The sequence below is a fragment of the Salvelinus fontinalis genome, chromosome 20 (assembly GCF_029448725.1).
Source record: "Salvelinus fontinalis isolate EN_2023a chromosome 20, ASM2944872v1, whole genome shotgun sequence".
NCBI classification, from domain to species: Eukaryota; Metazoa; Chordata; class Actinopteri; order Salmoniformes; family Salmonidae; genus Salvelinus; species Salvelinus fontinalis.
This window is the reverse complement of record NC_074684.1, coordinates 20,373,815-20,398,482: the sequence shown is the minus strand read 5'-3', so window position 1 is coordinate 20,398,482 and position 24,668 is coordinate 20,373,815. Positions and strand designations below refer to the sequence as shown.

The 24,668-nt window shown below is 46.7% G+C and overlaps 1 protein-coding gene across 22 annotated transcripts in view; it reads right to left on the bottom strand.

Moving 5' to 3' along the window:
• LOC129817489 (afadin-like) overlaps window positions 1-24,668 on the bottom strand; it is a 130,154-nt gene that overhangs the window by 47,169 nt on the left and 58,317 nt on the right. For 12 of the 22 annotated variants that reach the window (XM_055872780.1, XM_055872765.1, XM_055872775.1 and 9 more), the window contains exons 2-13: window positions 18,180-18,375; window positions 17,486-17,598; window positions 15,693-15,841; window positions 15,365-15,525; window positions 13,656-13,813; window positions 10,589-10,676; window positions 7,823-7,981; window positions 5,618-5,662; window positions 4,728-4,822; window positions 4,296-4,549; window positions 626-695; window positions 343-434 (exon numbers count right to left, since the gene is read on the bottom strand). In XM_055872780.1, coding sequence (XP_055728755.1) covers window positions 343-434; window positions 626-695; window positions 4,296-4,549; window positions 4,728-4,822; window positions 5,618-5,662; window positions 7,823-7,981; window positions 10,589-10,676; window positions 13,656-13,813; window positions 15,365-15,525; window positions 15,693-15,841; window positions 17,486-17,598; window positions 18,180-18,375 — 1,580 coding nt within the window. The remainder of the gene's footprint in view (window positions 1-342; window positions 435-625; window positions 696-4,295; window positions 4,550-4,727; window positions 4,823-5,617; window positions 5,663-7,822; window positions 7,982-10,588; window positions 10,677-13,655; window positions 13,814-15,364; window positions 15,526-15,692; window positions 15,842-17,485; window positions 17,599-18,179; window positions 18,376-24,668) is intronic. The other 10 variants (XM_055872766.1, XM_055872789.1, XM_055872784.1 and 7 more) reach the window with 3 other exon arrangements.

The window sequence follows — 24,668 nt, the reverse complement described above, 5'->3', positions numbered from 1 at the left end:
GGTGTGTCCGACAGAGCAGGGGACTGTAGCGTGACAGAGTTATGACGTTAGCTACTGTAGCACTGCTCTCTAGGCAGCACCACTGAAAACACAGATGCTGTCTCTAGTAGCAGTTGACCTAGCTTCAACTGTTTGGACTGAGTTGACTAGAGTGGAGATTCCATTTACATTTAGCAGACACTCTTATCCAGAGGGACAGTAGTGAGTGCATTCACATCATACCATCATACTGGTCCCCCATGGGAATCGAACCCACAACCCTGGCGTTGCAAATGCCATGCTCTACCAACTGGGCTTCTAGGGTCCCCATTAATTCATTGATTCCAGATGTGTGTCTCTCACCTGCTGTCCTGCTGCTCCCCGCGGATCATGGGTTTGACCATGCCTCTCTCACTGCCGTTGGATGAACGCTCCATTTCCAGCTTCCCTGAGCTCTGCAATAACACAGCAATACACACCATGGTGGAATGTTCTCCTGCCCAACGATGGCACTAAGATCCCTCAAACACAGCAACTACACACAGAACATATGAAACACTCTGACCGCAATCACATACAACCACCACACACGTAGTGCTGAGAACACCAAAGGACACACCTTGACATGGAGGGGGAGTTACTGTACCTTGCTGGTGGAGAGGGCCGTCCCACTGTGGAGGTCCCCTTGCAGGTCAAAGGTCGTCTCAGGAACACTTCTGCTTGACAGATGGACAGAAAGAGAGAGGGACAATAAGCTCAAGGACAGAACATCTCCCAGGCAGAGCAGGAGGGACTTTCATTACTGGGAGAGAATGACAGGAGCTCAGACATAATCCACAGCACCACACACACACCAGGCGTACGTACGCAGACACACACACACCAGACGCAAAGACGCACCCACCAGGCGCACACATGCGCACACACCCCCACCAGGCCTACGCACCCACCCCCCCCCCAACAGTCTTATATACAGCCCCATTTATGTAGCGACACACTCCGCCACCCATGTCAGGACTGGGCCAGTTAACAGAATGCCAGAAATTCCATTGGCCTTATCACTGCAAATGAATGACGAGAACACATGTATCTAAATATACCCTTGAGCTACATGTGAATTAAATCCAGTTAACATTAGTGGTGACATGCAAAGACAGGCCCAGAGCCATACAGTGGGGCTGTGTGAGAGAGCTGTCTGTTCTAAAGAAAAGGACTTACTATTTCATATGCTGACCCATGACAAGAGGACGCACACATCCTGACCTCTACAGTACAGCCAATCAGTCTGCACTGAGGGGAACATGGGACTGTAGCCTCTCTTACTGAAAGCTGTGTAATTGACCAGAGAGGACTGGTTCAGGCCAACCACTCAATCACAACACAGTCCCATACTTAGAGCAAAACCCATAGTCTGAGTTTGAACTAAGTTGGTGTCATTTGATTTCCATTGCTGTTCAAAGCCATGGAGTTTTTGGAGGTCATGGAGCATGGAGGTCCCATAGCAAACATACGTGTCCCAATGTAGTACTAGCAAGAAATGCACCAGAACTGTACCAAAAGCTGAAGTCCTTTGATCTATTCTCTTTTCCCCTCTCTGTTCTTCCAATCCCTCGTTCCCTCTCTCCTCTCCCACCCAGATGTCATCCTCTCTAACATCAGGCCACAGCATTAACGGTGGATTAGGGCTTATCACTACATCCACAAACATGAAGAAATTAACCAGCCCAGCCAGTCCAAATGTTATACATCAAGTCAACGTGGCTGGTCAAATTAACATCATGGGAATTCTGTCGTTAGCCTAAAGCCCAGATATACACAGACTTAATGACCCTCTAATTAGTGGATCTACATCAACCGTCAGTCTACGCTCACCAAAAGCACTCTAGAAGCCTAATGACTGATAACAACATGCTAATATAGTCATCTTCTTGAATCATCATACATCTATTGTCAATGAGAGCCTAGGTCATTCTCCAGTCATCTACTATAGTGTCCTCACCCATGTGGTGGAGACATCCTATCCAGCCATAGTCCACAAATGCAACACATTCTCCTCTGTGAGAAGTAGCCTAGAAACCCTGCCCTACCACTGTCTAACCATAGGAAGACATTACTCTGTCTCACCTGGCAGTGTCTCCGTCCTGTTCTCTCCCTCTCTCTCTGGTTGGAGTAGTGTTTGTAGTGAGCAGAGGAGGCTGCAGCAGTGATCTGAGTTTGTGAGCGTGTGGGGCGCCAGGGTCCTGGTCCTCTCTGCCTCGTTAATAACACAGCACTGCAGGCCACACCCCAGCCAGCCAGCCAGCCAGTCAGCCAGCCAGCCAGCCCGGACTGATCAGATTAGAGTGTCCTTACAACAGCCCAAGCCTGGCAGGCGACCCAACTCTACCTCTTTTTCCCCATTCTGGCACTTCTGCTGCCTCCCTTTCCCCCGCTCTCTCCCTACCTCCTCTCTTTCCCCCACAGTCCTCCTCTCTTTCCCCCACAGTCCTCCTCTCTTTCCCCCACAGTCCTCCTCTCTTTCCCCCACAGTCCTCCTCTCTTTCCCCCACAGTCCTCCTCACCCCCCTACCTCCTCTCTCACCCCCCTACCTCTCCCCCTACCTCTCTCCCTACCTCCTCCCTCTCTCCCTACCTCCTCCCTCTCTCCCTACCTCCTCCCTCTCTCCCCACCTCCTCCCTCTCTCCCCACCTCCTCCCTCTCTCCCCACCTCCTCCCTCTCTCCCCACCTCCTCCCTCTCTCCCCACCTCCTCCCTCTCTCCCCACCTCCTCCCTCTCTCCCCACCTCCTCCCTCTCTCCCCACCTCCTCCCTCTCTCCCCACCTCCTCCCTCTCTCCCCACCTCCTCCCTCTCTCCCCACCTCCTCCCTCTCTCCCCACCTCCTCCCTCTCTCCCCACCTCCTCCCTCTCTCCCCACCTCCTCCCTCTCTCCCCACCTCCTCCCTCTCTCCCCACCTCCTCCCTCTCTCCCCACCTCCTCCCTCTCTCCCCACCTCCTCCCTCTCTCCCCCACATCTCTTTTTTTGCTCCCTCTCTGCAGCCAGAGTTAAATTAGAGCTAAACCTGCTGCACCCAGATGGCTCCTCCCCCTCCCGCCCACGTGGCATCTGTTTCCACGGCAGCGATGTGGTCAACTACGGGCTTGGAGTCACATCCCAACCCCAGGGAACGAATCTCACACACACACACACACACACACACACACAAACTAACACACATTTGAGAAGGTCAGAATCCTGCAAATGGAATTCAGCAGCACTGACTTCTCTGATGCAGACAGCGAGCAGTAAAACCTGAGCTGTAGAGGTGGGTAGGATACCTGACAGGATATAGGCTCTGACTAAAGATTCAACTATCAGAAGATAGTTTGGTGTACTGAGGCCACAGGGTTCTAGACCAGAATGACGAGCAGGTAGGACATGGCTGGGTTAAATGGCACTCAATTCCCTTTAAAGTACATTCGTTTTCACCAGGACCCAGAGGGCTATAGTTAAAAGTAGTGCACTATATAGGGAATAAGGTTCCAATAGGGATGCACATGTCATCTCTGGTGGCTGGCAGCTATGTGTAAACAGGAGGCTGTGCTGTCATGGCCTGTTCAGAACACACCGAAATGAGAGCCACCATTGTGCTGTTCAGTCAGGCAGCTGAGAGATGCATCCTGGGACCGATGACACTGGTTTCAGCAGGTCTCCGCTGCTTCCTCTCCGAATCACAGCCATTCCTGTCATCACCACTGGGATGAGCGAGCTAACTTTCCAAACGTGTCTACATTTGTAGTCCACTGCAAGTGTGTGTGTGTGTGTGTGTGTGTGTGTGTGTGTGTGTGTGTGTGTGTGTGTGTGTGTGTGTCAAAGCCACGGGAAGTAAGGGGGTTGAGGGTGCCGCAGGACCCCCTAAAAATAAATCCCCCCCCCAGACCCATCTTGGTTGTAAAGATGGGGAGAGGTCTGTCCGTAATAAAGAGACCACATTCCACAAAGTAAGTCCTGCAGGCTCTAGTTTTATCTTATCTTGATTATTGTCCTGTCATATGGTCAAGTGCTCCAAAGAAAGACCTAGTTATGCCGCAGCTGGCCCAGAACAGAGCGGCACGTCTTGCTATTCATTGTAAATCAGACGGCTAATATTAATACTATACATGCCAGTCTGTCTTGGCTAAGAGTTGAGGAAAGACTGACTGTCGCCAATGGCGTCGGCTAATGGGGATCTTTATAAATAAAGAAAATCTATTCTCGCGGCCACGGTGTGTGTGTGTGTGCGCGCGTCGGTGAGTGTGTGTATGTGCTAGCTCCAACACCCTTCACCCCACCTACCCTGACTTGTGCCTGCTTCTCATCATTGGTCCGGGCCCTCCCTTGCCCATGCTGTGGTCGTAGCTGGGGTCCACAAACTTGAAGACGTGGGAGACGCCGAACTGCAGTGTGGCTCCGCTTCGTAGCACGGTGGTCTCGGTGACACGCTGGCCATCCACGTAAGTCTCAGCCTCCAGGCTGTGTGGTGTCACTGTCACCAATCCCTCCGTATGCATCAGTTTACAGTGGTGGGGCAGGATACCTGGACCAAACAGCTGGAGGAGAGGAGACACTCAGTATTACTAGACCTTTAGCTCAGCTAACTAGCTGTCCAGTGTGCCATCGTAATTTACAGCTACATCAATGTAGCATGTGACCCCAGACCAAGACATACAGAGACACAAACAGAGAAAGACAGAGACAGACAGAGACAGACAAAGGGCAGGTCCTTACCTGGATGGAGCCGTCGTCTGTAGTGTCTGAGCCCACCTCAGTAACACTGTGCTGCAGGCGGTAGAGTTTCGGTTTGTCCCTGGAGTCTGAGCCGTCTATGGTGGAGACCAGGAGACAGTCAGTACTCACAATATGGAGGGACACACACACACTCACTCACGCCATCACAGAGCACAGAGGGAGATTTTTACCAACACATGACAGTCGTACACTTCACACACAAAATACATAAGAGGGGAAATAGACATACAAAACCATGCTGTCATAACAGCTACCAGTAGACCAGATAATCTGTGTATTTTGATTAGTAAAAACAGATTTTAGTAAAAGCAAAGCAGCAAATTAGTTAACAAGGGTGGGAAAAACATATATCTTCTGAAAATCCTGGGTTTTGCGAAAATCCTCATTTGCAAAAAGCACGTGCTATTGCTAAGCTCAATAATGTCTGGCAGGGGCCCTAAACGTGGCTTAGTGCAGTGGAGTTGACTTAAGGTCCCATCCTAGATAGTGAGGCCCTGCTCTGATTGGCTGAGCCACTGATCAACAAGGCATTCAGTACAGTAGCATTCAGTTGCCCACAGACACTGATCTAGGGTTTCATTTCATGGAATTGTTATGGTGAGCATTTTGGGTGGAGAACATGATCCTAGATCAATGCCAAAGGGAAGATATCGGGTACGAGTTGACCCTAACACTTAACCAATGATACAGGGTCAGATCTTTTGCCATCACAATAATGGTCAAAACTAGAATAACCAATAATCTTCAGGGTAATCTGATCCTAGTTCTGTACTTAAGGGCAGGTTCTACCACAAGTCAACTTCTATCCAGAGAAACACAGCAGTAGATGGGTGTGGTGGTGGAGAGGCGTGGTGGGTCGGTAGGTTTACCTTCGTGGTGCCGATAGGTGTAGTAGCCATAGTGATTCCCCCTCCCTAGGTGAGCAGACATGCAGAGGCGGCAGCAGTAAGACACAGCAGTAAGACACAGCAGTAAGACACAGCAGTAGGTAGTAGCGACAGACAGAACACACCACAGGAAGCCAGGAGAGAGAAAACACAGCATGGGGTGTAAATGTTGCATCAAGGAGAAAACGCAGCGCCCTTCTTCGCCTCACACACTCCCAGTAATAATTACCAATAAAACATTCCCAGAATCCACACACACACACACACACACACACACACACACACACACACACACACACACACACACACACTTTGAATCACTTTCCTGCAGAAAGAGCAGAGAACCCTTGCCTGGGAGACACACTCTTTTGTGGCAATGTATGCAAACAGATTGCAAACCTTCAAATCTTTTAAGTACTAATCAAATCCCTGAGGAGGTTAAAAACGGTTCTGAGAGACAGGGTTAGTGCACTGCATGGTTGGTCAGGGGAGCATGGAGAGAGAGAGAGAAAGAGGGGCGGGGGGGTCAGTGGAAACAGGCAGCTGTTAGGGCCAGCCCATCAGTGAGGACTGACCATCGTATTGGACGCAACACCTAGGCCAGGTATGGGCAACTGGTGGCCCGCGCCATTTTTAGGGGGAGGGGGACTCAGCCAGGGTCTCAACACAGGTGCAACTACGAAATTTGGTTGTGCATCAGCAGTCAGTCAATTAGCCCATGTCAGCAATTCTTTTGGGGTGATTGGTAAGTTAGTCTATCGGCCAGCTATCTAAACTTGTAGTTAGCATGGTTAAATTACCCATGCCTATTGATCATTAGTGATATTAAAAACTGCTAACATTCTCCTCCACCCTAATTTGTGTGTGTGTGTGTGTGGGGGGGGGGGGGTACCCAGACCCGAGCCACAGCGACTCCTAATGATGAGTTCCATGTTTTTTGTGGCCCCCACCCCCATCAAAGTTGCCCATCCCTGACCTAGGCAACACGAGCAGCAGCTACTGTAGTCCTGAAAGCATTCTCTTGGTGGGAAAGGGAAGATACCTAGTCAGTTGTGCAACTGAATGCACTCAACTGAAATGTGTCTTCCGCGAGTGGGCGAGAGGGTGTACAGTTAGGCTTGGGGAGTATACCACACACTGGAGTATTTGGAAAAAGCAACAGGATGGTTTTTCAATACAATTTCTTTGAAGTTTTCAATAAATGTGAATATTTGTAGCTACTTAAGTTGACCTGCAGTCAACTTGTGCAACTTCATTTCACCTGTCACATTATTTTACATAATGAAGCTACCGTAGTTCCCCAGACCAGTTGAGCCAGTCACATGTTTGTTTGTAAATAGCACAACGGGAGAAAGCGAGAGCTAGTCAGCCCATAGCATTCTCTATCGGTCAGTCTCTGCTGTGCAACTATGGATAAGTTATCTGTACAGCAGCCATTTTTTCCAGTGCTTCATAGTGTTTTTTCCCTCTGTTCTTCTGTGTACATATACTACTCTTCCTTCAGAAAAGCATGCATCACAACTTGGTTCTTTTACAAAATTTGTCTCGTTCACTTTTGCTTGTAAATGTCCACACTCACCGAAAGTGATTCGGTAGCTACACTAGCTATGCTTGTAAAACTTTATGAGCTGGATTTGCCCATCTTGCCCATCTTGCAATTCGTTTAAGTTCGTTTTCGCTCATTAGCATTTAGCTAACAGCTTCTATGTGAGTTCGCTATTAGTTGGTGCTAATTTTGTTAGCATTCTGGTAATAGAGGCCCAAAAGGGCTTTTCTTGCGTTTTTAGCGCCCCTTGTGTGCTATGCCGGTAATACCGTAAAACCCGGGATGAGAGAAGGACGGTATGACAATATGAAAATCTGGATACCGCCCAAGCCTAGGTACAGTCGACTTTGCAGGAGATGCTTCTAGGGCCCACCTCACTCACCTTGTCAGAAGACTAGAAAGTTCAGGGGATCAGGTTTGGTCCATATTGCCTACCATGCCTCTACTGGTGTGTGAATGTCATTGCGCAATTATTATGCTGTTCTGTTAGCTATGTGAGTAGAAATAACTGTCTTACATACTGAAGTTCTGTACACGACAACATTTGGCGTCGGCTGGGAATGTGTGTGTGTGTGTTCTTGTTCAAGAGTGTGTGTGTCTGCATATATATGTGATCTGCAGTGCGTATGTGTATGATGCACCTGGGCTGAGCTCCACCAGGTAAGGCAGTTTCTCTGGGGGTAGAGACCCATGCAGGGGCACGTCCATGCCCTTCCCCCTGGGGCCCTTGTCCTCTGGCTTGCGGCCCTTCTTTGGCACGTAGTCTGGAGGTCTCTTCTTCAGCTGGAATACTAGGTCCCCTGAAACAACACATGTGTTATGACCCAGAGCTACCAGGAGAGGGCAGTATAGACAGGGGATTTCAGATAAAAACAATACAATCCTTACAGACAAAGGACTATCCTCAACGCAACATGCAATTCATTAGGCCCAAATCTATGGATTTCACATGACTGGAAATACAGATATGCATCTGCTGGGCACAGGTGTCATTTCCGGTCACAATGTTCACAACTTGCAGACTTGTTTACGTGCTGCTGTGCATTTTGTTGCTAACCTTACTTTGCTACCTGACAACTTTACGGTTTTTACTTTTTAATTACCATTTATATTTTTTGTTTTTTCCCTCACTCAACCTTTTTTTAATTCAAATTTTTCACTCTGGATGCTTTATCTGGACATGGTTCGTCAGGACTTCCACCAGCTGAAGCTAAGTAGTAACATAAACATGATGCCTTCTAATTTCAGTCGCTGTACTCATAATATACAGGAGAACGATCGCCTTACGGCGAGGGTAGCCGTGCTGCAAGCCCAGCTTCAGACGCAATCGTTAGGCAAGGGTAATTTCAGTGCAGGAAAAGATGAAACAGCGTCTGTGCCACCAATAAGTACAGATAGTAGTATAAATCCCCTCGCACAGTCGCCGCAACCGGACAAATTTTCTCATGGCTTCTGGAGGGAAATGCTGTAGGAATGCTCAACCGGTGTCGCTCATTTAGCCGACAGAAACCTTCAACTGGTTCTCCCCATTAAGCAGCGAGTCGGAGTCAGAGGCCGAGCCTTCTCTGGTCTCTACTCCTCCCATTACGGGGTCTGAGACGCCGAAGCCTCCCACCATTAGCTCTGGCAAATTGAAAACCCTAGTCATAGGCGACTCCATTACCCGCAGTATTAGACTTAAAACGAATCATCCAGCGATCATACAATGTTTATCAGGGGGCAGGGCTACCGACGTTAAGGCAAATCTGAAGATGGTGCTGGCTAAAGCTAAAACTGGCGAGTGTAGAGAGTATGAGTGTATGAGTATGAGTGTAATCTGGCCCAGGGGTGTGAAGGTGAACGGAAAGGCACTGGAGCAACGAACCACCCTTGCTGTCTCTGCCTGGCCGGTTCCCCTCTCTCCACTGGGATTCTCTGCCTCTAACCCTATTACACGGGCTGAGTCACTGGCTTACTGGTGCTCTTCCATGCCGTCCCTAGGAGGGGTGCGTCACTTGAGTGGGTTGAGTCACTGACGTGGTCTTCCTGTCTGGGTTGGCGCCCCCCCTTGGGTTGTACCGTGGCGGAGATCTTTGTGGGCTATACTCGGCCTCGTCTCAGGATGGTAAGTTGGTGGTTGAAGAATCCCTCTAGTGGTGTGGGGGCTGTGCTTTGGCAAAGTGGGTGGGGTTATATCCTGCCTGTTTGGCCCTGTCCGGGGGTTTCATCGGATGGGGCCACAGTGTCTCCTGACCCCTCCTGTCTCAGCCTCCAGTATTTATGCTGCAATAGTTTATGTTTAGGGGTGCTAGGGTCAGTCTGTTATATCTGGAGTATTTCTCCTGTCTTATCCGGTGTCCTGTGTGAATTTAAGTATGCTCTCTCTAATTTTCTCTTTCTCTCGGAGGACCTGAGATCTAGGACCATGCCTCAGGACTACCTGGCCTGATGACTCCTTGCGGTCCCCAGTACACCTGGCCGTGCTGCTGCTCCAGTTTCAACTGTTCTGCCTGCGGCTATGGAACCCTGACCTGTTCACCGGACGTGCTACCTGTCCCAGACCTGCTGTTTTCAACTCTCTAGAGACCGCAGGAGCGGTAGAGGTGCTGACCTGATGCACCCTCGACAACTACTGTGATTATTATTTGACCATGCTGGTCATTTATGAACATTTGAACGTCTTGACCATGTTCTGCTATAATCTCCACCCGGCACATCCAGAAGAGGACTGGCCACCCCTCATAGCCTGGTTCCTCTCTAGGTTTCTTCCTAGGTTTTGGCCTTTCTAGTAAGTTTTTCCTAGCCACCGTGCTTCTACACCTGCATTGCTTGCGGTTTGGCGTTTTAGTCTGGGTTTCTTTACAGCACTGAGATATCAGCTGATGTAAGAAGGGCTATATAAATTAGAGAACTTTTTTATTTATTTATTTTTTTAATGGGCGTCACAACGGGCCTCAGGATCTCGTGAGGTTATTTTTGTGCATTCAAATTGTCAATCAAATGCAATTTTGTTGTCCGTAGCTTATGGCCTTTTATTGTCCCCAGCACAAAGTGCAACTGTGTAACAATCATGCTGTTTAATCAGCCTCTTGATATGCCACACCTGTCAGGTGGATGGATTAGCTTGTCAAAGGAGAAATGCTCACTAAAAGGAATGTAAACATATTTATACACAAAATTGAACAAAAATAATGTTTTTGTGCTTATGGAAAATTTCTGGGATCTTTTATTTCAGCTCATGAAACATGGAACCAACACTTAACATGTTGTGTTTATATTTCTGTTCAGTGTAGATTCACTATTAGTTCAAATTAGCTTTTGGCTGTGTAGAAATCATGCAATGCTGTCAATGGAAGAGGTGCTGTAAAACTTTAGATACAAGCAGGATCTGAATGTATGATTGGGCCCGTAGTGCTATGGTGTTCTACCTCTGTCGTTGGGCCAGTCTCTGAAGATCTGAAGAGGACACTCTGTATCGTCCAGGATGATCTCCTTCCCAGACTTGTCATCTGTGTGCTGCAGAACCACAAAACCACACCCATGAAACAACCACAGATTCCACAGCAAATTCCAAATCAACCAAACAATAATTCACATAGAATACCCCATAAATCTCAATTATAATGTATATAGGGGTCATAAAGGATGTGTACCAAACCAGCCTTTATAACATGATTATTGCACATTAGCATGTTCGTCAATAGCTGGCTGCTCTTCCTTTCCCTAAGAATGCTCCAGTTCCTCCTGCTCCAGACATAACCTCTCTCCCTCCTACTCTCCACTCACTCTGGCTGTAGTGATGACCTGTCCAACACAAGACGCTGGCGAGGCAAATGTCCATGTCTGATCGGAGAATTTGAAATGTTTCCTTTTTTAATGAATCAAATGAATGAATGAGAGGCGGATGGAGGAGGGACTGCTTTAATGTGATTGGCGGTCAGGCAGCAGGGATGTGAGGCGGCAAAGGTTGGCGGTGTAGCATGGAGATGTTTGTCACACGATGACAGGAGATATTAGGCGGGCCATGGTGCTGCTGCTCTGCTATCCCTACCCGGCAACCACACACACACACACACACACACAGCATCACATCTGCTGGCCTGGCACTTTGGAGAAATGCAATTAAGTTACTATCAAACAAAGGCCTGTGCCACCAGACCCCTTCATGCTTTAATCTGTCAGACCACAGGGAGTAGTGTGACCGGCCAGATGGGAGATACGGAGAGAGAGAGACGGATGAAGGGAAGGAGAGAGGGAGTGAGAGCGAGACACACACACAGAGACAGAGAGTGCAGCCGGCTGATGAAATACTGTATGTAGGGTTTAAAAAGGACCTAGGCCAGTTACCGCAGAAACATTAAATCAGCTTAAAATGTGGCCCGGCCACACCCACCCTGTCCTCTAGTTCACCCCGGAGACAAATGGAGGGGAAATCGAGCAAACATTCATTCATTACTCACACCTCCATTTTCTGAATAGGACAGCATGGCGGCTCGGGGGTGTGTATTACACAAGGGTGACCTAAGCTCCTCTTGTAAAGCATATGTACAGTGCCTCACAAGATTACAAGCCTCCCCATAATATGATGCAGCCAACACTATGCTTGAAAATATGGAGAGTGGTACTCAGTAATGTGTTGTATTGGATTTGCCCCAAACATAACACTTTGTATCCAGGACAAAAAGTTAATTGCTTTGCAGTATTACTTTAGTGCCTTGCTGCAAACAGAATGCATATTTTGAATATTTTTTATTCTGTACAGGCTTCCTTCTTTTTACTGTCAATTAGGTTAGTATTGTGGAGTAACTACAATGTTGTTGATCGATCCTCAGTTTTCTCCTATCACAGCCATTCAATTCTGTAACTGTTTTAAAGTCACCATTGGCCTCATGAGGAAATCCTTGAGTGGTTTCCTTCCTTTCCGGCAACTGAGATGGAAGGACACCTGTATCTTTGTAGTGACTGGGCGTATTGATACACCATCCTAAGTGTAATTAATAACTTCACCATGCTCAAAGGGGATATTCAATGTCAGCTTTTTTCCCATTTTTCCCCATCTACCAATAGGTGCCCTTCTTTGCGAGGGATTGGAAAACCTCCTTGGTTTTCGTGGTTGAATCTGTGTTTGAAATTCACCGCTCGACTGAGGCACCTTACAGATAATTGTATTTGTGGGGTACAGAGATGAGGTAGTCATTCATGCAACAGATTGTGACTTTAGCACGTTTTCACTCCTGAACTGATTTAGGCGTTGCCATGACAAAGGGGTTCAATACTTATTGACTCAAGATATTTCAGCTTTTCATTTTTTATTCATTTGTAAAAAATGTGAAAAACATAATTACACATTGACATTATGGTGTTTAGTTTGTAGGCCAGTGACAAACAACCCCATTTAATCAATTTTAAATTCAGATTGTAACACAAGAAAATGTGGAAAAAGTCAAGGGGTGGGAACACTTTCTGAAGACACGATACAAACTTTTCACTTTTGTGAACTGTGCTCCCAAACTAAGAGTGTTCCCTGTAAAACTCTGACCACAAGTGGGTGCGTGATTTGATGATGCTATAAAACTAGAGATACAAGGTGAGAAAGGTGAGTCTGTCATATTGTATAACTGTGTACAGCAGTTGTATTCCAATTTAAGCTGGTACACCATTTTGTCTTTCAGGATTTCTGAGGACCTCATCCCACCCAAAGCTAACGACACAACCTTAAAAATCACTCTATTTAAATTTTACGTCAACAAATAACCTTCATTACATTTAAATCTCTTATCAAAATGAAAGGAAACCAAAAAATACATTTAATAAAATTGTATTTTTCACATTATCTTACTCAAAAAGATTTGTATATTGTCCTATACAATAATGTATACTCACTGTTCTGTTAAAAAAAAAATATTTGTTTATTTTGACGACCCCACTGCAGATCCCCAACGACCCCGACTACAGTAATATCTAGAACAGGGGTATTCACCTCTTACACAACGAGGTCCGGAGCCTGCTGGTTTTCTGTTCTACCTAATAATGAATTGCCCACACCTAGTGTCCCAGGTCTAAATTAGTCCCTGATTAGAGGGAAACAATGAACAAACATGCGTTGGAACTGGCTTCAAGGTCCAGAGTTTAGTTTGAGGGATCTAGAAGCTTGGTAGGTGAGGCTAATATGGAGGAGTGATCATCAACCCTGGTCCTGGTGAGCTACATGGTGTGCAAGGATTGTCCCAACAGTAACAACCCTGATTTAACTAATCAACAGCTCATCTAGGGTGTGATGAGCTGAATCAGGTGGGTTGGTGCTGGGTTGGAATAAAAGCCCCAATAAAAGCCCCAATAAAAGCCCCAATAAAAGCCCCAATAAAAGCCCCAATAAAAGCCCCAATAAAAGCCCCAATAAAAGCCCCCTGTAACTCTCCAGGCCCAAGGTTGGCTTCCAATGGGGTAGAGTAAGGTCTAGTTGTGTTTGGAATGGAGTGGTGTGCTGACTCTTACCCTGGCGATGCAGTACTCCCGGGGGTTCTCCTTCTCCAGGCCGTACTTCTCCAGGGCCTCCACCACAGCAAAGTCTGCCATGTCTGTCGTGGACAGCAAGATGGTCTTATAGGGAATATTGGGTTTCAGACTGTCTGCATAGATCCTCAACGTCCCCCCTAAGAAACAGAAACAGGACACTCGCACGTGTGAGCATATTGCTTGGATTATGCTAATCTATTAGAGATATTTTACTTTTCATTGTGGGAATATTCCATATAGCAGTATATCTCCCAATCAGCACTGACACACACACTATATTTTCTTTCTTTCTCTCTCAGACTAAGTGCTGGCTCTGAGTTGAGTTAAAAGACAGGGCTGTAGGCCTAAACTGCTGGTCTATTTTACACAGGGCTTTACTCCTCTGGACTGGGACTAGATAAAGAGGAAATATGAGGAGGAACTGGGATAAAGGTTTATATCTGTGCCAGAGAGCGGCATTTAGCTGGGAGTGAAGAGGCAGAGGCTGACCAGACCAGAGGACTAAGGCCTCCAGATTACACACCCTCGGAGGTCTGGGCAACACACCCTCGGAGGTCTGGGCAACACACCCTCGGAGGTCTGGGCAACACACCCTCGGAGGTCTGGGCAACACACCCTCGGAGGTCTGGGCAACACACCCTCGGAGGTCTGGGCAACACACCCTCGGAGGTCTGGGCAACACACCCTCGGAGGTCTGGGCAACACACCCTCGGAGGTCTGGGCAACACACCCTCGGAGGTCTGGGCAACACACCCTCGGAGGTCTGGGCAACACACCCTCGGAGGTCTGGGCAACACACCCTCGGAGGTCTGGGCAACACACCCTCGGAGGTCTGGGCAACACACCCTCGGAGGTCTGGGCAACACACCCTCGGAGGTCTGGGCAACACAACCTCGGAGGTCTGGGCAACACAACCTCGGAGGTCTGGGCAACACACCCTCGGAGGTCTGGGCAACACAACCTCGGAGGTCTGGGCAACACAACCTCGGAGGTCTGGGCAACACAACCTCGGAGGTCTGGGCAACACAACCTCGGAGGTCTGGGCAACACAACCTCGGAGGTCTGGGCAACACTCAAAAGGAGAAAGTCTGGGTAAAGAAGTGTCAAGAGGTAGAAAGTTGCCCCTAACCACAGATCTAGGATTAGATTACCCTAGATCCAAAACAATGTTTTTACTTATTATTAAACACTACGAGATGAATGCCACCATAACCACTTGCCCAAAAAAGATTTGGGATGCAGAGGTCAGGCAGACCAATTATTATTATTTATTTTTTTACACGTCACTAACTATGGGAGAAGAAAAAACCCTCCTGCGGCCATTTTTGGTGTTGCAGCTTGCTGTTCCTCCATTGGTTGGCAGAGGGCTGTAAGCCACAGGGAACAAGATGTGAGGACTGGCAGTACCAGACAGTGTGTGGTGTTCACAGAGGACATTGGCTAAAGCGGGTTAGAGTGGACCTCTGCTCTGACTGATCCAGGACTTATGTAATTGCAGTATGGTGACAGGGTGTTCTCTACTGGTCATAGACGGGACACGACAAGAACCAGAGACAATGGTTTTTGGACTTCACTCTGACACACAAACGCACACGCCCGGCTCTCACACTCGTGTCCTCACACTGCTACAGTCTGTTCAAATAAACGCTTAATAACACATGTAAAGTTTTTAATTGACAGAGTCTGACCCGAGTCTGGCCTGCCGTCGCTGCTGCGGAACTCCTGCATCCGCTTCTCCAGTTTCTGCTGCCGCCTCCTCTTCATCACCACCTCAGGGTTGGAGATGGTCCTGGTGAAGCTGTTCTCTGGCATGTCCTTGTACACCTCCGCCGCCAGTCTGGAGTTCTCACTGGAGGAGCAGGAGAAATACATTCAGAAGTGCTCCATTTGCTTTACCATGCATGTTAATACACTAGCAGGTGGATGTGGGGACGTTCTTCATCAATTATATAATTTTCAACCGGCAAGACTAAGTAAGGAAACACTATATAAAGCGTGTGACATTGCCCTCCTTACCCATCTTCTCTGCTCAGTGCTTGCTCATCTCCGTCAGAAATGTGAGCCTCCTTTTCTCGCTTCTTCTCCTTCTTCTTCTCTTTCTTGGACAGTGTCCGCTTGAAGTTCTGGATCACTCCCTCCTTCTCCGGCCCGTTGCTCTGCACCTTCTGTGGTGAGAAAGGGCACAAAAGAAAGAAAGAGAAAGAGTGAAAGAGCGAGAGCAAGAGAGAGCGAGCAGTTAGAATGGGAGAGGGTGTGAGGTTTGTTACTCAGGCAGTTCACTTAGTCTAAGTGTTTCATTTAGGTGATCTGTGGTATTAGGGACTGGCTGGCTGGAAGGTTGGCTGAGGGCTATGTAGGATTCAGTGACCCAGGGCCTCCACACAGAGGGAAGTACTGGGGCCTACCTAACACCTAGAGTCTGAGGCCTGGGCACCACTCTGCCAGCTAGTCAATTCAGCTGACAGACAGAAAACAACATGGCCAGAGTTCAATCAAACTGGCAGTCCCACACATACTTAAGACTGGCGTCTATAATGCTGCATATGTAAACAGAATAATAACCAGCTGACAAAGGATTTCATTTCTTTGGCGGCAGTAGTTTAGTTTTGCCATTTCACAAAAAGCAGGCTGATAGTCAAAACCTAATGTGAACTGACAGAGGCATAGACTTGGCCATATAAAGCAGAGAGAGAGAGCGAGAGAATGGGCCTTTTCAGAAGGGATCAGTTGGAGTCTAAATCCCCATAAAGCATTAGATGTGTTAAAGCCATCCAGTGTTCCAGTCCTGCCCTGTCAAACGGCTGAGCAGGGGACTCTTCTGATAGGACTGCCTCTCTTTCCACTTCCCAGAAGCACTCCAGACGCTTCTGATGTCCTAGTGTGGTTAAAACACTCCAGCCTAACAGCACTTTAGGGAGTCCTCTAGTAGCAGATACTTTTAGGAGAGGGTGTGGTTTCAGATCTGGTCCTCCTGCTATGACTGGAGCGATGAGTTACAGACCATTTTAGTCTGGGTAAGAGAATCCAGCTTGTGTGTGTGTGTGAGAGACTGAGTGTGTGTACACAAACATGTGTACATTTCAGAGCTCTTTACTGCTCTCCTGGGCAGGGGCGGTTAAACTCTCACTGGTCAGTGTAGCCACCTGTACCAGAAGATCACACATAACTCAAATCATACATCTCAAACACAACCCAGACACTACTGCCTTTTAACACACATCTCAAAACACAACCAGACACTACTGCCTTTTAACACACATCTCAAAACACACCCAGACACTACTGCCTTTTAACTAGAGCCAGGGGGAGAAGCATTTATTTGTCTGAGGAAATGGAAGCGAGGCTTGGGGCGCTGAGGTACTTGAAGTCAAGTGCTCCACTATAAAAAAAACAGTTGCATCTCTCTGGGGTGCTAAAGAGCACTAAAGAGGTCTCGGAGCAGGAGGCACTTCATTGTATCAGAGCCAAGATGGACATAAACACATTGGACAGTCAGTCCCCATTGAACAGCCTCTAATGAAATATCGAATAACAAGATCATAGCGGTGAACTTGATGGTTGGGTATTTTGTTACAGTGCTACAGAGTAATGTGATAGTGTTATCATGACAGAGGTCCAGCAGTTTTACTGAGGGCCACATCTAAGACTTGCCTGGGTCCACTATTCTTTTTCAATAGTGCTACGCAAATTCACAGGAATCCACAAACCTCGGCATATAGCCCAGTACCTGGTTTAGCGGAAGCAGAAACAGACTGGAAGCCAGGCTAGCTAAGGCTGATCTGCTCCTTGATGTTGTTGTTGACACTCACCTTGGGGATGATGTCGTTCTCATTCTTGAGGACGAAACGTCCCTCACGGTCGTCTTTGTTCCAGTTGAGCTGCACCACCAGTGGCTTCTCATCCAGGTCCAGCTTCCGTTCTTCTGCCAGAGAGGGTGGAGTCTACCACTTAACACACTGTTAACCCACACCAGTTTACCCATACCCCTATACAGCTAGCTAGCTCTGGGCTATATACACTCATTTAACATAGATAAACATGGCTTAGTATAAGCTTAAGATAAAGTGTTAATGATTTACATAGACATAATGTGGTAGGACTGCGGTTTATAAATATTACTATATAAGAAGCTGGTCTAAATTAGCTTTCATGACCGCTGCTAGTGGAAAACCACACGACTGTGCTATGCGGGCACACACGTACATGCTCTGCCTATCTCTCAGTATGAAGAGAGTTCAAAGCCTGAACTGCGGGCTGTTGATCTCAAGTTCACATTAAGCACCATGGGAGTTGGATACCGCTCTCCTGTCTTTGCCCTACTGCAGGCTAACAGTGTTTGTCTAGTAACCCCAACAAAGTAGCTAACGCAAAGCAGATTGTCAAACCACATACCCAAACAACCCTCTTCAATACTCTTGGTCTAAGCTACTAACTACAGACCCACCCTACAAAATCCGCACCCATCCACATATCCAACCATCCACCCCCCCGCCCCACACTCACCCCCGCTGACATGGACCTCGTAGAGGGAGTATTTGGGCGAGGAGAGCATCCTCATGTCGGGCCGGAACTTCTCGGCCAGCGTCTCGATGACATCCTGAGTGGTGGCCGTGGAGGACACGCGGATACACTTGGTGGCAAAGTTCCCTGCTACACGGTCCTGGAAGTAGAAACGCATCACGCCGTGGAACTCCAAGTCCTGGAGAGAGGGAAGAGGAGAGAAAGGGCGAGGTGAGGGTCTGTCCTTTACTTCAGAACTGGTAACGACCTAAGGGTCAAGTTTGGCTTTTTACTTTCCTTCTCTCAAACACTCCATGCAACACTGCCTTCACATCTTGAAACCCCCCAGGCTTAGCCGATCACAAAGCCAGTCAAATATACAGGCAACTTCGCTCTCATTCGCTGTCCGACAGAAAAGTATGAACAAACATCACTACAGCAACTGTAGAAGGCATCAACTCAACTTCCTGGTTAAGAGAGAAAGCCTAAACCCCTGCTCTCATCTTGTCCTTGCACTGTGAAGTCTGGAGCAGTCTTTTGTTTTAACATAGCCTTAATTTGACAGCTCATAACCTGTAGCTGTGGATGATATTTGAGCAAGGAGAATAGATTTCTCTGGGACAAGAGAAAAGAGGACAGTAGCCCTGGGATAACTGTTCTTGTTTCTAACACCACGGGGAGCTAAGGGAAGAAGAGAGGGAAGAGGAGCCCGGAGGAACCTGCTCTCCTTCGTTTCAGTACAATAGACAGGCAGGCGCTTCATACTGTAGCTCTGCCAAGCTACAGTGATTGTGTCTGAGGAATACGAGCTTAGCCAGGAAAGAGATAACGGTCAGTTATACCAGAGCACCCTTCAACAATCACATCATCCAGAGCTCATTTCCAACCACACCCAGACACTACTCCTGACCCTGATCACATCTGACACAGTCTGCCTATTGTCTCCCACAGGTAACTATGTGAGTTGCAACTCTCAACAGTGTGCCTGTCATTTCTAGCTAAACCAGCCTTCTGTGGAGAGTTTATAGAGGATGTAGGCTGGTGGTACCTCCAGTGTGTTAATTATAAAAAGGGGCTTAGAAGGGATTCAGGGTCAGGAGGACTGTGTGTGTGTGTGTGTGTGGTGCTCAGGTGCAGCTCAGGTGCAGGCCCTGCAGGCAGATAACAAAGCAGACTATACACTCCAGCGCTCCTTTCAGTCTGTTCAGCTAGAGACAGAAATAGACTGCTTGACCAAAAACGACCTTGTTGTGAGTACTGCACACTACAGGTGATGCCAGGGGCAACACAGAACCACATGATATTTATACCTAAACAATAAAACACATGTGATTGTCTTCCCGTGGGCAGACCAGTATCTGGTCCAGTATTACATGTCCTCTGTCTCCATTCCCTCAGAGTGACATCAGCCTAAGCCCAGGGACTCACGGACCAGAATCCCTCATTCTCGGCCAATGACAGAGGGAGGAATGAATGAAGTCACACCAACCAGAACAATGGATTCAGTAGCGTCACCGTGCGTTTCCTTACCTCAGAGAAAACATCCTAAAATGACCTCTCAATATGGTGTGTGTGTGTGTGTGTGTGTGTGTGTGTGTGTGTGTGTGTGTGTGTGTGTGTGTGTGTGTGTGTGTGTGTGTGTGTGTGTGTGTGTGTGTGTGTGTGTGTAAAAGAGAGAAAAAGAGAGTGTTGTGTGTAAGAGAGGGATATAGAGAAAGAATCCCAAAGACCGCTACAGTGCGTTAGGAAAGTATTCAGACCCCATTCACTTTTTCCACATTTGGTACGTTTTTTGCAAATGTATAAAAAATGGAGAACTGAAATATTACATTTACATAAGTATTCAGACCATTTCATCAAATCAAATGTCATTTGTCACGTGTCAAATACAACAGGTGACCTTAATGAAATGCTTACTTACAAGCCCCTTAACAAACAATGCAGTTAAGAAAAATATGTGTTAAATAAAAAAAGAGAAAAATAAGAAATAAAAGTAACAAATAATTAAAGAGCATCAGTAAAATAACAATAGCGAAGCTATATACAGGGTAGAGGTCAACCGATTAATCGGAATGGCAGATTAATTAGGGCCGATTTCAAGTTTTCATAACATTCGGTAATCGGCATTTTTGGACAACGATTACATTGCATTCCACGAAGAGACTGCGTGGCAGGCTGACTACCTGTTATGCGAGTGCAGCAAGGAGCCAAGGTAAGGTGCTAGCTAGCATTAAACGTATCTTATAAAAAACAATCAATCTTAACATAATCACTAGTTAACTACACATGGTTGATGATATTACTAGTTTATCTAGCTTGTCCTGCGCTGCATATAATCGATGCGGTGCCTGTTAATTTATCATTGAATCATAGCCTACTTCGCCAAATGGGTGATTTAACAAGCGCATTCGCGAAAAAAGCACTGTCATTGCACCAATGTGTACCTAACCATAAACATCAACGCCTTAAAATCAATACACAAGTATATATTCTCAAACCTGCATATTTAGTTAATATTGCCTGCTAACATGAATTTCTTTTAACTAGGGAAATTGTGTCACTTCTCTTGCGTTCTGTGCAACAGAGTCAGGGTATATGCAGAAGTTTGGGCCGCCTGGCTCGTTGCGAACTGTGAAGACTATTTCTTCCTAACAAAAAGACAGCCAACTTCGCCAAACGGGGGATGATTTAACAAAAGCGCATTTGCGAAAAAAGCATAATCGTTGCACGAATGGACCTAACCATAAACATCAATGCCTTTCTTAAAATCAATACACAGAAGTATATATTTTCAAACCTGCATATTTAGCTAAAATAAATTCCTGTTAGCAGGCAATATTAAACTAGGGAAATTGTGTCACTTCTCTTGCGCTCTTTGCACGCAGAGTCAGGGTATATGCAACAGTTTGGGCCACCTGGCTCGTTGCGAACTAATTTGCCAGAATTGTACATAATTATGACATAACATTGAAGGTTGTGCAATGTAACAGGAATATTTAGACTTATGGATGCCATCCGTTAGATAAAATACGGAACGGTTCAGTATTTCACTGAAAGAATAAACGTTTAATTTTCTAAATTATAGTTTCCGGATTCGACCATAATAATGACCTAAAGCTCGTATTTCTGTGTGTTATGTCATAATTTAGTCTATGATTTGATAGAGCAGTCTGAGCGGTGGTAGGCAGCAGCAGGCTCGTAAGCATTCATTCAAACAGCACTTTTGTGCGTTTGCCAGCAGCTCTTCGCTGTGCTTCAAGCATTGCGCTGTTTATGACTTCAAGCCTATCAACTCCCGAGATTAGGCTGGTGTAACCGATGTGAAATGGCTAGCTAGTTAGCGGGGTGCGCGCTAATAGCGTTTCAAACGTCACTCGCTCTGAGACTTGGAGTAGTTGTTCCCCTTGCTCTGCAAGGGCCGCGGCTTTTGTGGAGCGATGGGTAACGATGCTTCGAGGGTGGCTGTTGTCGATGTGTTCCTGGTTCGAGCCCTGGTAGGAGCAAGGAGAGGGACGGAAGCTATACTGTTACACTGGCAATACTAAAGTGCCTATAAGAACATCCAATAGTCAAAAGTATATGAAATACAAAATGGTAGAGAGAGAAATAGTCCTATATTAACTATAACCTAAAGCTTCTTCCCTGGGAATATTGAAGACTCATGTTAAAAGGAACCACCAGCTTTCATATGTTCTCATGTTCTGAGCAATGAACTTAAACGTTAGCTTTTTTACATGGCACATATTGCACTTTTACTTTCTTCTCCAACACTTTGTTTTTGCATTATTATTTATTTAAACCAAATTAAACCAAGTGTTTCATTATTTATTTGAGGCTAATTTGATTTGATTGATGTATTATATTAAGTTAAAATAAGTGTTCATTCAGTATTGTTGTAACTGTCATTATTACAAATAAATACAAATAATAAAAATAAAATAAAAATCGGGCGATTAATCGGTATCGGCTTTTTTTGGTCCTCCAATAATCGGTCGACCTCTAATACAGGGGGTATCAGTACATTGTTGAAGCACCTTTGACAGCGATTACAACCTTGTGTCTTCTTGGGTATGACGTTACAAGCTTGGCACATCTGTATTTGGGGAGTTTCTCCCATTCTTCTCTGCAGATCCTCTCAATCTCTGTCAGGTTAGATGGGGAGCGTCGCTGCACAGCTATTTTCAGGTCTCTCCAGAGATGTTAGATCGGGTTCAAGTCCGTCTCTGGCTGGGCCACTCAAGGACATTCAAAAACATCCCGAAGCCACTCCTGCGTTGTCTTGGATGTGTGCTTAGGGTCATTGTCCTGTTGGAAGGTGAACCTTCATCCTAGTCTGAGGTCCTGAGCGCTCTGGAGCATGTTTTCATCGAGGATCTCTCTACATTTTACTCGATTCATCATTCCCTCGATCCTGACTAGTCTCTCAGTCCCAGCCGCTGAATAACATCCCCACAGCATGATGCTGCCACCACCATGCTTCACCGTAGGGATGGTGCCAGGTGACCTAAATCCTAACCTGTGACTGGGGGTAATCTATGGTTAATTTACAGACCCAGACTAGTCCAACTAGACACCTGGGAGAGCTCAGCTCACACACATCCTCTTATTTCAGGAAACCTGCCTCCTGAGTCATGAAGAATCCCATCCACACACACTAACCATGCAGACAAACACATGTACCCGGAGGCTATTTTTTTTAAGGTAGAGGACTTGACAAAGAGAAGGGTGAGAAGACTGAGATGAGATAAGACACTACTCTGTGTGTGTGTCTGTAGTCTTCATGGTTACCGTGTACAGCTATGGACAGGACCTCGGAACTATGAGATACCCAGCTAGCTCACATCCACCCCAGGACTGCCTCCATAGACAGTCTCCCACTCTTTGCTCATCTGACTAGTCTCACTCTGACAGAGGCCTGGCCTGAGCCGCTTAGAGGTGATAAATCAGCTTCACTCCAATACAGCTCCTTTCATCCCTATATCCGCTTCACATTCCCAAATTCCTCCCTGCCTCCTCAGGCACAGCGTCAGTCTGGTGATATATAGCCCCCACACCCCTCCTCTGTCCCGGGGCAGAAATATTGCTGCTGTCATCCCCACCCAGCCTTATGGAAAGTAATGTGGAGGAGAGAGATATTCTTACAGAGTGGAATAGGGGATATTAGAGGGGAACCTAAACCGTAGCTGATATGGCCAGGGAGGCTCTCTGGACCTGGATGGTGGTCAAATCAGAGCCTTGTCTTTGGTCCAGGAAAACATGGACGGACAGCAGAACAGACTGATGGGTTTGAGAGACCGTGCTGAAGTTATTATAGTGATGGGCCATTCTACTTCACATACAGTCTGACTGACATCAATCTACTAGCATCAATGCAGTCAATATGCTAGAGCTTGAATGAAAAGCTCCATTCGTAGACACCTCAGTAAAGTCTCTTTAAATAAATAATTGGAAGTCTTTTAAAAAGTAGTATGAGGATTCCAACATGCAAAAGGAGTTACATTATTACTTTTGTAATAGTAAATAGCTTTTCGCAACATCAGTTTTCTTTCCAATTCAAATATACAACATGTAGTTGCCCATCAGCCCAGCAGGTGGCACTGCCATGTCACAGTACACTAACACTGTAACAAAGCAGTACTCTAACGTTCATCACTCCATGATGAGATCTAGATGTAAACAATCCCATAACGAATTCAGTCCACCCAGACTCCAACGGCCTGTACCCTTGAGACGAGAGCAGAGGAGTAAAGGCACTTCCATCAGCACTGGTACAAGTAAAACATCTCTCCCTCTGTCTACGTCTGGACCAGATGCAGGCTCACTAGTGGGCCAATGAATGTACATCTGGGGTTTTATCTCTAGTTATAGACAATGTAGACAGAGACCAGTTTAATAAAAGCTATATGATAATCTCTAATTATAAACTATGTAGAGAGACCAGCTTTATAAAGACTATATGACCATCTCTAGTTATAAACAATGTAGACAGAGACCACATTTATATGTATGATAATAAGATCTGTCCAACGCAAGATGTGGCCTTTTGTAATCCTATATGATCTGAATGATTGCAATCCTAGTCACACGATAAACACACTGCCCTATAAAGCCCAGTGGACAGCTACACTAGCAGAAGTAATGCAATGTTAACATGACTTGCATTGGCCTGATTCATCTGACATGAGAAACCTTTAGCAGAAATACAGGTAAGCGGGACCTATATGGATGAACCCCATTTTATAGACACATACTGTACATCCCACCACATCCATGACGTTTCACTCTGTGGCCCTGAGACAAGGGGCCAGTGGTGGGGAGAGGCAGGGGACTAGTAGAAGGGCTGTGCGTACTGAGCCTCTGGACTACAGAACGGGACAGACATGTCTGCTAAACAGAGGGGCATGACACCATTACCGTAGTATGGTAATCTGACTAAGACCCAGTCAGATCTGCAATGAACCAGTGGGGAGATGGAGGGATGTGCCGTAGCAG